Source organism: Excalfactoria chinensis, chromosome 7 (assembly GCF_039878825.1).
Source record: "Excalfactoria chinensis isolate bCotChi1 chromosome 7, bCotChi1.hap2, whole genome shotgun sequence".
NCBI lineage: Eukaryota > Metazoa > Chordata > Aves > Galliformes > Phasianidae > Excalfactoria > Excalfactoria chinensis.
The window spans coordinates 29,649,021-29,661,092 of NC_092831.1; the positions used below are offsets into that span (position 1 = coordinate 29,649,021).

Sequence of the window (12,072 nt, forward strand, 5' to 3'; positions counted from 1 at the left end):
TAACTACCTGCAAGATGGAATAATGGTAATTCCATATGAGGGCTAATACATTTAATGCCACTGGAAACCTCTACTTTATTTGTTTTAAAAAAATACCATGAGTAGGGGAAGCAGCTTCACTGTTAAGAACAATAAACTACATTCCTTTATTATGCTAGTTTTAACTTTAGCATTGCTTTAGTTTATAATACAGTAGTTAGGCCAATTAGCTTGGACTTGCTTGTATTTTTCCAGGGGTTGGAAGGCACTGGTGTGGCTTGTGGAAGATTCCAGATAACCTGAAGGACACCTTAAAACTAATACATTTGTTTAATTTTTAAGTTGTTTTCAAACTGGATGTTTTTCCGCTGACTACTTAGTAAGTATTGCTGTTTGGTTTGGTGTATATGTTGCAAATGGAAAGTCTACAACATACGTCTTGTTTCCTAGTTTGATGCTGGTGATGTCTTAAAAGTGGCTATCTGCAAAACAGCATAGGCTTCTTCAGGATAGTCAAGTTACTCAGGCTGCAGTGCTGATTTTTTTGCCTCTTGACAAGAAATGATATTCACCTTTTAAAGAAGACACGAAGGATATTCAGATTTGGCCTCTGTATTCACCATGCTGTTCTGAGTAGGTGAAATCTTGCTGTTCCTGGTTATGGAAGTTTTAAACATGAGGCTTGTGATTTGTTCTGTGCAAGTCCAAAAAGTTTTAAATCAGAGAAGGTCAAGGAACAAATAACTTCATGCATGCATATAGTCATAAATGAAGTGAGAAACAAGGAGCACGGAGGTTTTGCAGAGTGATCTGATACTTATGTCTCTAAATACACATCAGTACTTAATGCTGCTCACTGCTCCTATCTGTTAGAACTTTGTCTTCAGATCCTTTCCATCCTACCAGAGCACATATGTAGTTTTCTGTTCTATGTGAAATAAGGTTCAGGGCTTTTAAATTTTGGGGTAATTGCCAATTATTCATTTGTGGTGTTTTATTGTCTCTGTTCCTCAACAGCACTATTTTACTTTCATTACACAATGAAAATTGTGTTTCTGTGACTTGCATCAATATTGTTGAAGAATGTGTATGCTTGCCTTGGCAAGTACTGTTTTCTCAGAAGGAACATAGTTGTGGTTGTCCTGCAACAGCTACTCCACAGTTATAATCTTAAAGGCCAAAGGTGTTGATTAATAAGTCGGTCTTTTTTTGTCTTCATGCCATAAGTGGTCCAATTTGTGCTGCACACCTATGCAAGTACTTTTATTTATATATTATGCCTTTACCAAAGGGTGGGCTTTGCTTTAGTCTTCTGACATAAGTTTTCCATTAGAACAGAATAGATGGTGGAAATGTTTAGCTGAAGATGTTGCTGAGTTGAATTTTTTAGCATTGTTCTCTAATGACTGTTCCCTACTCTGGAAGTTCTTATAAGGTGCTTCATTTTTTCAGTCATCCTTATGCTCAGTTTTTTTTGTTCATGATGCCTCATGTTGTTCGTTTAGTACTTGTAGTTACTGCTTTTGAAGGGGACTGCTGTGAAATACATAAAGGTACACTCAGTTGTTTTTTTTTTCCTTGTGCTGTTGATTCTTGGAGTTAAATTGTTTCAGAAATGTGGGTTACTTTTTTGCATGAAGTTGTACAGACGTGCATCTAAAACATTAAATAATTTACTTTTTATTAGTGATACTAGTATTTTATGTGGAGTTGTCCTGAGAATGTCATTAAGTTGTCTGAACTACTATCTATGCATAATTCATTTTATTAGAAATGAATATGTTTCTGCAGGGATGAGAGAATAGCAAATAGATGGCTGTAAGAGTTGGCTATAAAGTTCAGTTTTATATTGGTGGTCCTGTTTTTATTATTTCCCCAGCTGATGCCTATTTTTAGTTTGCTTTAGTACTGTTTTCTGTAGCACTTAAATGCTGTAGGGACTCAGTCCTCTGGGGGTTATACTGTGGTTTCTTGTCTCTGGTTTTTAAAGAATGCACTGTGATGTCTGCGGTATGGTTTTCTTGTTGCTTGCTGCAACTATCTTTTTAGAGTTATCTTGTATACTGGTGTTTAGTTTCTTGTGTGAGGGCACTGTTTGTCTTGAAAATGTGTCTTGAATCCATATTTTGATACATTATGAATGTACACTGAATTATAGAAAACGTGGCTGCAAAGCTTAAGTGAGGCAAAAAAGATGGTGAGGGACCTAGAGAGCCAAGTGTATGTGGGGGTGGTTGTTAGGTGTAGAGCAGAGTAGCCTGAGGAGAGGCCACATGGCATCTTGCAGCTCCTCACCGGGAGCAGAGGGGCAGTGCTGAGCTCTGCTCTCTGGTGACAGTGATAGGACGACGTGTCAATGGCACGTAGCTGTGTCAGGAGAGCTGAGACTGTATTAGGAAAAGGTTTTTCACCAAAGGGTGGTGAGGCATTGCAACAGGCTCCTCAGGGCAATGTGGTCTAGTGCTGGCAGAGTTCAAGAAGCATTTGGAGAATTAACTCTATGTTTGTTTCTTCCATGTGATTGTGAGTATTCAGCACAGAATGATGCCCTTCCTATACCAGGTATAAATCTATAGCTATAGCAACCTTCACATTGTTTGTTACATGAAATAATGTATAGGTTATGACCCCAGTCTCATACGCTTAGTGATGGACAGGAGAATACACTCATATCTGCTTACCGAAGATAACCCATTGAGAGCTTTTGGAAATGCAAATTTAAAGCTCTATCAGAATGGTGTATTAGATTCTCAGTATGTCTCAAAGTGGGAAGTAATTGGAGCAGGATTAGGCTTTGTGTCATCTCAGTCTCAAGAAGCTGGTGCTATTCTCTGCTTTAAGTGCAATGGGTGTGAGTTTATATTTGCAAATCTGTCTAGATGTTTAAAACATACATGCTTTTCTTTGTCGTAGGCTTGTTAAAACATAAAGATAATTCCTAGTCAAGAAAGCGAGAGAAATGTAATCTTTGCTAGCTTGGAGAGCCTACTATGTGGGTGTATGTTTTCTAGTGATTCTTATTACTTGTGATACATTTTTCTTGGATGGATCAGTTAAATAAAGATCTCAAAATACAACTCATAGTAACCTTAAAGATGTGCAAAATCTGAATGTTTCGCCTTTATGCATGCTGTACTAAATGACTTAAACGCATACTTCCTTTATAAGAGACAAGGGGATTAATTTATTAAGAAATACTATTTTGCCTTCTATGCTTTAGTGTGCTTTCATATTTGTACATAGCACATTTTCATATCACTTTATTGTCACAATGTTGAGACTCCTCAGACTGTATTCAGAAGGGGTAAAAAAAAAACAAACAAACAAAAACAAACTAAGGTAGGCAAAACTAGTGTAATATGATTAAGCTTAAGAAGACAATATAACCTACTTGGTGAGTTTCTCACTTAAGAGGTTTATTGAGTTGGATTGCTGGAATGGATGTTGCCAGACTATTCTCGCTTTTGAGGACTGTCACCATCACTTAAACCTCTGTTCACCTCTACAAACACAACTTACTGTTGTCCATGAGGCTAAACAATTAAAGCATTGATTCTGAATGTATTATCACTAATGTGAAATAGTGACTTGAGTAGCGAGGAATCGGGGTTCATTATTGTAGTCTACATGTATGTGTAGGTAATGCCATATATATTTTTTTTAAATACAGTTTTGCGTGTTATAATTTCAGAACGATACAAATATTTTAATAAATTAATAAGAAACTCAATGATTAGCAGCTAGCAAGGCTGTATTGTACGTTTCTCAATGTGACTTATGGCACTTGCTGGAGACGCACAACTTAGGAACTGCACTGTAAAATATAAGCAATTATTCTACAAAGTCTGTATGCCTCAAGTTCTTAATTTTTTTTTCTTTTCCTTGGAGGGAGAGGTGAAATGTGTCTGCAGATGAATGAAGGTATATATAGGCTTAAATAGTGTAGCCCTGTTGTGTGTTGTTTTTTTGTTGTTGTTTTTGTTGTTGTTTTTTGGCCATGGTTAAACCTGATTCCAGGATGTACTTATTTCATTTAAAGGATTAATCCATTATTAATATTATTGGCCTTGTGTGCTTTTAAAGAAAGAAACATTCATGTGAATTTAAATAGTTATAAAACATTTTTGTAGCATCCTTGTTTAGAGTTATGGGGGTATGTAAATTTCTTCTTTGCCTTTACTAACTATTTGTAGCAAGCCTCTTCAGCAGTCCACTATTCCTTCCTCCAGATTTACGTTACAAGTGTTTCTGTGTTTCTCTGTTCCTGGTAGAACCCATCAATGAATCCGCTCCATAGCTTCTAAGAACCCTAGCAAAGCTCAAGTCTGAAGCTTTCATGTGTGAAGCTGATGAGAAAGGCTAAGATCTTGTTCAGATCAGTAGAGATGATCAAATAACTAATGGGTTACCCTGGCCCTTCTGGGGGTGCAAACAGGCAAGATGTTTGCCATCTGTCTCTCTTTTGGATGCGGACTGCAGTGACTGCGTTCCTTTTGAGTGAACATGTGGAAATCTGTTTTTTTGGCTCTAAGCGTGTGACATCTGTAAGTTCTTCTACAGTAGTGGGAAAACTAGGTTGACATGACTGAAATGTATTACCAAGTTTCTCTGGATGCTAGATCTTGTGGGTTTAAAGGAAAAGGAAGCTCACCTTACTGTCTGCCATGATTGTGTTTTCAGAAGGAGCAAAATGAGTCTATCACTTTTTTGTGCAAAGTTAAAGTAGCTTGGGAAGGATGGCACATTACTGGTTTTAAAAACAGTGCTTTCACTAAACAGTGTCAGCTCCAGTTTGGTCCATAAGTAATGCAATTAACTAATAAAGCATAATGTAACCATTGATTTAGTAAATTTTGCTGCTTTAAAACAATATTTAGTTCTAACTCTGCTTGGGAAGTTGTTTCTGTTACCAGATATCTCCTTGTTATCCACTTGTCACTGTTACTTTCTTTTTGACAATTTTTTTCCTATTTAGTGGAGTAGCTTATTTTTAGGAAATGGAGGGATAAAAAGCTGGGGTGTGAGGTCTTGTTGGGAGACTATTATTGCTTAAAAACTTGAAGGATAGAAGTAATTTAATAGCATTAAATGGAACTGCTTGTAGACACTTTTAAGAATGTCTGCAGGGACTGCAGTGAAACTTGGTCACTGTCATGTCAATATATTTTCCTTCAGACTGTCATTTCAGAGGAGAAAGGGTTTATGGCAAGCTACTCTTTAAATGGTTGCTTAAAAGGGATAATATCCTCATATGGAATTAAATTGGTTTTGTGTTTCACTTCACGTAGTCAACTATTTTTTTTTTTTTTTCCTACCATTATGTCTTCTCATATTAGAATAATATTTTAATGGTGGTGTGGTCTTAGCAAAAGAATTTCATAGCCTTTGTGCCCCAAAGCTTCTCATCTTAGCTTCAGCAGTAACTTTATAAGCCTATGTTTCATTGCAAGTCAATGAATCACACATTCCTGTGTGCTGCAGCTCTTTGGAAAACAGGATTTAAAGCAAATTATGCTTCATGTTCTGAGAAATGTTATGCAGTATGCTCCAAAGGCTGGGATCTGGTAGGGAAAACAGTTGAGAACTTCAATGTTCCCAATCTAATTTTGGCTTATTGTGGAATGTTGATATTTGAAAGGCAGGAGGGCATGTTTGACCCTTACTTTTTTTAATAATTGTTTTTTATAGCAAATTCATGGATGCACATAAAGGTGCCCTTTTCAGTGAAGAATTATTTGTCCAATGAAAAAGACTTAGGATAAACTGCTTCAGCTCAGGTAATCATTACAGCCTGTGCCATTGGAGGGCTGAGGTTGCAGTGTGGGGAATCCCAAATAAATCCCAAGTTCAGCAATGAAAGAGTAAGTAAGAATAATGAGGCAAGTTAAATTGGTAGCTTGTTTTATCCCTTTACTAAGTGCTCCTTCGTGGCTTGACTGAGATGGATCTAAATTTAGAAAACAGATTGTAATGGAACGTTTTGGAAGGAGACCTCAGGCACACACACATTTGTGGTGTGGCCTCTGTCCCGTTGCAGCAGCAGGGCAGGTTGCAGTTGCTCATATCTGGCTCCGGAAGGATGCTACTGCTTCCCTTTGTTCTGCCTCCTTTGCTGCATAAGTGCAGACAGCCACCACCATTAGCATTAACGGTCAGAAGCAATTACTGAGGAGATAGCTTCAGCTTCAATCCTCAATAGCCTTGTGCCCATCAGACCAAATATCTAAAAATGCCTTATTCACCCACAACCCTGGTTGTTTTGCAGTTTGTTCATCACTGTGAAAACTAAGGCCTGAATGCCACTGAAAATAAAGGGAAAGGGAGATGAAGGCAATTGCTTTCTTCTGTTCGTGTTGCAGCTTTCTATGTCAGCTTACATTCTCAGCTTCCCAAGCCACAAGAGAGGCATTCAGACTGACAGCCACTACTCAGATTTCAGCTGTCATTTAAGTTTGTGTTATGGTCAGCTCAATTAATTGTTTTTCTAAGCTGCCTTTCTCTCTCTCTCTCTCTCTTTCTCCCCCCCCCCCCCCCCCATCTCAGTTTATTTCTGCCCCCAAATAATCTGAAGTAAGGTGAAATGTGCCAAGTTTGTACTTCATTGCATGTTGTGTGTTAATCACTTTGTGAAATCTTGTGCAAGTTTGCTTTACTAAGTAGAGTTTTGTTTCTGGCTGAAGCTAACAGCTAGTAGAAAAGCGGAGAAACATTCTTGACGTAGGTGTGTCTTCCTTCATGATGAGTAATGAAATATTTTTGTCCATGTGCCTATTCCCCAGTGCCTGTGATTGCTGGAGTTGCTGTTCCTTGTATTAAAGAAATGCGATTACAGGAAGGAGATCACAGGAAGATCTCATGGATTCCCCTGCTCCATCATGGGACTGTGACTTCTGTTTTGTTATAAGATTTTAGCAGAGTGCTTTGCAAGTCTACTTTGTCCAGCAACTTTGTTTTGACTTCTCTGAGAAAAAGCATTATATTTTATCAGAAAATTTCTTCAATATTTTGGATCAGAGAACAGCTTGTTTACTCTTAATACTATTGTCTGTGGGTGTCTACTAGTCAGAACTTGCCAATATTGCTTATAACAGCCTAATGACACTTTGCCACATATGCAACTGAGGACTTGTATTTTGGGGTGAATACCAAAATATTATGGGATGCGGAACCATCTGTTTCTTCTGCTTCGGAGAGGTTCAAGGTGTTTTTCATGTTAGAGCTAGAGGGAATTTGAAAAGCAGCTAGTTGTAGCTTATCTTGTTTCTTTCTCTGTTTAGCTGCATTCCTATTGGAATTCAACAATTCCCAATGGAGTAGGGGCCATTAACGGAGAGTACTTATTCTTCTGATGTTTTGTTGCAATTAGAATTAGGGAATGTTCTTGACAAAGTAGATTATTGTCACAGAATTACGCAATTATGGCTTTTGTTGACGTGGATTGTTCTAATGTTGATATATATTTTTGTTCTTGTAAAGCAAATCCATCACATCTCCCACATATTTTCATTAGAAAGAAGTAAAAACTTCATTGTGTTTAAGCACATTTCCTGGAGTCAACATGCAGACTTCTGGTAGTTAAACTGATGTTTATGTCAGATATAAAAATTAATAGTTTTCATAGTTACACTGTGTATTTTACAAAATGCTTTTATGATGTTCTCTTGAAACACAGCCAGCATCTGACTGGGTGCAGATATTGATGTCTGTTCAGAGGACTGATATGTGAGTTGGGGGGTGGGAGGGGGAGTAGGGGTTGGTGGACAACTAAGATACTGTGATCCCCCTGATGTTGGAAGGGAACTCAAGCAGTTACTCTGTTGTCATTCAAGGAAAAGGTCTGTATAAGACAAATCAGATTTCTGGCTTGAAACTTGAAACTGTTCTTGTCCCTGAGCCTGCAGTATCTCTTGAACAGGGCAAGCACTGCCAACTCTCTGAGCTGCATCAAGTATCTTTGTTGTCATTGTCTTGATGGCCTTGGCTATACTGCCTTTCTAGCTAATTTCAGAGAGAATTCATATCAAATGCTTTGTTTTTCCTTCTCATTTGAATGGATTGCTATGAGAGATGGGTAGAAGTGTAGCTTTGCACTGGATGATTTGAACAGAATGACAAGAACTGATAGGAATATCGCAAATATAAGAGAAGTTAAAAACAGAAATTGATGTTACAAAATTGGATGGTTTTGGAGAATGCCTTTATGATGGTTTTTTTAGGGTGATAACTGTTTTTAAAGATGGTAATTCTTGTAATAGGTGGTGAATTTAAAGTCGGGGTAAGAATACAAAGGGTTTTGTGAAGGAAGTCTAAAATATACTTCAAATTCTGCTGAGTAATAAATGCATGTACTTGTATGATCAGTGTTTGCATTTGACCACATTAGAGCTGTTTGGTGTTACTGTAGGGACACAATCTGAGGTTACAGAAGTAAGGAGATAAACTGATTGAAGGCAATTCTTTTACGTCAGATCTCTGGGTGAAGAGATTTATTTCTTCTTCTATTCTGTTTGGTTTTTTTGTGTCATTGTCGAGGCTCTACAAAGATTAGATCATAGCTTGAAATAATACGTTAGCTTGAAATGACAGAACAGGGCAAATGTCAACTGAAGGGTTTAATGGAATCTTATCTTCAATATTCATTTTAAGGCTTCCTTTCCAACTTATTTGTATGTGTTGTTTCTCTTTGGTCATAGGTAGTAGACACCCTGATTCGTCTCTTAGATTTTAGTGTCAGCTTGAAAATGTCTTTCCATACAGTATGTCACAAGGCATTCAAAAGTAAGTCTTCTCAATTCAGCTTGATCTTCTTCAGCAAAGCACATCTCCCCTTTTTATTTTCTGGATAATTTCAGAATTTTAGGTAATTTGTATTGTATTTCATATGCAGATAGCACACTAATTTCAAATGCAATAATTATGTAATAATGGACTTTTCTGTTTTCTTATGCATTCTGTTCTGCAGGTTAAAGCGTGTCAGGAGGAAAACCTACCATAGTCAGAAACACAATTGAGTTGATACATTTTCAACATGAACCGTGCTTTTAGTAGGAAGAAAGGTAAGCCATTTTGATTCTGTTCCATGGGTGACATGAATATCCTGCATATTTTCTTTAGCATAGTAACAGTTATACAAGAAAGTAAGTATGAGTAAAACATTTATTCCATGAAGCAGAAATCAGCAAATTTGTGTTATACAAAGTGAAGTTTTCTTGATAGTTACAGTGAACTTGTATGTTAAGGCTGATGGTAAATTTAATGCTGTTTTCTTTAATTAGATGTCTGCCTATATACATAAATAAACAGTAATGTGTTTGTTTGTTTTTCCCTGTACTCACCAAAGGATGTTCTAGAGAGTATGAGAACTTAAGATTTTGCAGTGACTTTGGCATTTACGTTGTATGTACCCTGGGTTCTTGGATAAGCTGTTTTAGTAAGCCATCCTTTAATTTACTTGGAGTATCTCATGCTGCAGAACATCTCTTAGCTTTAAGAAGCTATTCCAAATTTATAGCAATTTGAAACGCATGTTTTCCAAAAGTATACCAAGCCACTGAATGTTCAGTGTTGTGCTTCTGGTTTGCTTGTTCTCTGTCTGCATCTTTTTAGGATTAAGCATAATTTTTAGATGAAGCAGAAGAGCACTTTCTGTTGGTTTTTGGTTGTTTTTATATTAACCTTTTTGCTATAATTTTCACTTGTTTAGAATGTAGGAAATCAGTCACGCTTCTTTCTTTTTGTTTTCATATTTTCTTCTAAAGATTCCTAAGCGTTACACAGTAAGACTGAGCCTCTGCTTTGACAATCATTTAAACTCTACTGAATTGTGTATAAAAAAATTTTGTTTATGTAGTAAGAGTTCCTGCTTTTGTATCAAGATCAAAGCTGGAAAGAAAAGGGATCTGTCATGCATTAAAGCAGCATGAAGTGATAACATCAGTGCATCCTTTCCTGTCTAGTACATTGATTTTTCTACTATGAGACAAAACTGAGATAAGCAAATCAGAATACGAGAAGATGTAGTTTGATCTCGGAGAAGATAAACGTACCCACAAAGGCTACAAAAAACAATTCAAGATCATTTGATACCTCACAAGACAGACAGATATGTAGGAAATGAACTGAAATCCATAACCCGTGTTCTTAAGCGCTGATGTATTTTTGTAACGGCCCTATCAAGAGATCCGTACCTACCAGTTGCTTGACAATACTGCCTAGTTATTCCAAATAATTTGAGACTGTTCCAATATCTGTTAATTGTGGATTTATTTATCATGTGTGGGAATGAGGCTTAGGGTTTTAATTAGGTTGTTGTTGGTGCTGCAGATGCTTTTTTCTTTTCTGCTTCTTTCTAATGATTTCTGATAATTGATACTTAGCTTGCTACATTTCTCAAACAGACCGCTTTTGTTTTATTGGCTGTTTATGGGCTGAGTTGTACACAGAACTCTGAAATATTCTTTCATTAATTCTACTTGCTCTTGGTGGCAAGGGCACTTTTAATCAATTCTGAGGTTGTACTCTCTGGTGTCTGAGATCATTTGTTGGGACTGGATTATTTCCTTTCTGTGTTCACCTGCTCTTGGTAGCAAAGCTCTTACTAGTCTCATGTAAACTCTTGGTATTTCAGTGTATTCAAGGGCATCTTCTTGGACGTTCAGACAATTTTTTTGTGGGTTGATCTCATTACCCCAACAAGACATTTATGATAAAAGCAGGCAGGCACAGGGAAATGTAGTTATTGTGGTTTCTTAACCATGATTCACAATTTGATGGAACAGAATAATTTAATACTGGCATCCGTTTAGTTGGACAGTAGTAATGCAACGCATTCACATTCTAATACTATTAAGAAAAAAGGTAATTTCCAGATGAACAGTTTTCAGGAATAATATATATATTTATATATTTATATTTGTGTACACACGTTTATAATAAGATATATACTGAAAATCAAATCTGTTCAAGAGCAGGCTCCAAGAGGTTTAGCTATTGAACTTAAATGATGTGTTTGCTGATTTCACTCTCAGATCTCAGCATTAAAATGGTTTCCATACCTGTGTTTGGTGAGGATGATATGGGATTCTTTTGTTCATGATAACTTGGATATTTTGAGGAGGTAGATAGGAGTGCAGACTTTCTTTGGCGGCTCTCTATAAAGGTAAATTAGCCTCCAGATGTCAGTGCTTGTAGGCTTTATGCTAATTAGAAGGTGGCTGCAGTTGATTACCATGGTGCAGTTTTAAACAGTTGTTTCAAATGTACAGGCTTCCTAGCAGAATTCAGGTAGGTGTGATAGTTTTACAATAGCTAAACATTATCTGGAATGCATAAAGTTGGTAGTGTCCTTAAATCATCTTCTTCACGGGCTGTGTGTACTGGTCTTTTAGCACAATGCATGTACAGAGCATAATAGGTCCTTGTCTCCTTGAATCAGTTACGCCGATGGCTGGGCTGGTTAGGACCTTGCTGCACTTACTCGAAAGCTTAGTTCTTGCTCCACCACCATTCAAATGGGAAAAGATTCCTTTTTAGTATTCAAGAAGTACTTTGATTATTAGCAGCAAATGTCAATAGGTAAAGCAATAAGAAAGACATGAGAAAACAACTTTATGGAAGGCTGGCTAGCAGACTGTACCTTTGCAAAGGAGCTGTGAGTTACTAGTAGGGAAAGGATATGAGCTCTTGGTTAATTAACTTGTATTAAAAAAAAAAAAAAAAAAAGATATCTCACAGACACTGTGACATTAGTGTTTGTGTATTGGTTGTTACAGAACAATGGATTTATACTCAATTGTAGTAGTGTTCTTCAGTGATCAATGTAGGGCTGGATGTGGCTCTCGGCAGCCTGATCAAGTGGTTGGTGACCGTGCCTGCAGCAGGGGTGGGAGTTGATACTAAGTGGTCTTTAAGTTCCTTTTCAGCCCAGGCAGTTTTATGCTTCCATGACCAGACTCACATCTTCTATACTCCCACTACTACAGTGGAGTTTGGCAGTATGTGGGATGCCAGGAGGTGAGTGCTTTGTGGAGGTTTATTTTTGAAGGCTAATTATACATGCGTGAAATAGCTGTTTCCATTGACTATAGGTGTGCT

At 37.2% G+C, this 12,072-nt stretch overlaps 1 protein-coding gene across 12 annotated transcripts in view; it reads left to right on the forward strand.

Annotated features, from left to right (window-relative positions):
* GULP1 (GULP PTB domain containing engulfment adaptor 1) overlaps positions 1 to 12,072 on the forward strand; it is a 139,203-nt gene that overhangs the window by 60,024 nt on the left and 67,107 nt on the right. For all 12 annotated transcript variants that reach the window (XM_072342170.1, XM_072342163.1, XM_072342172.1 and 9 more), the window contains one exon: positions 8,942 to 9,035. In XM_072342170.1, the coding sequence (XP_072198271.1) occupies positions 9,008 to 9,035 (28 nt within the window). In that variant the 5' untranslated portion in view covers positions 8,942 to 9,007. The remainder of the gene's footprint in view (positions 1 to 8,941; positions 9,036 to 12,072) is intronic.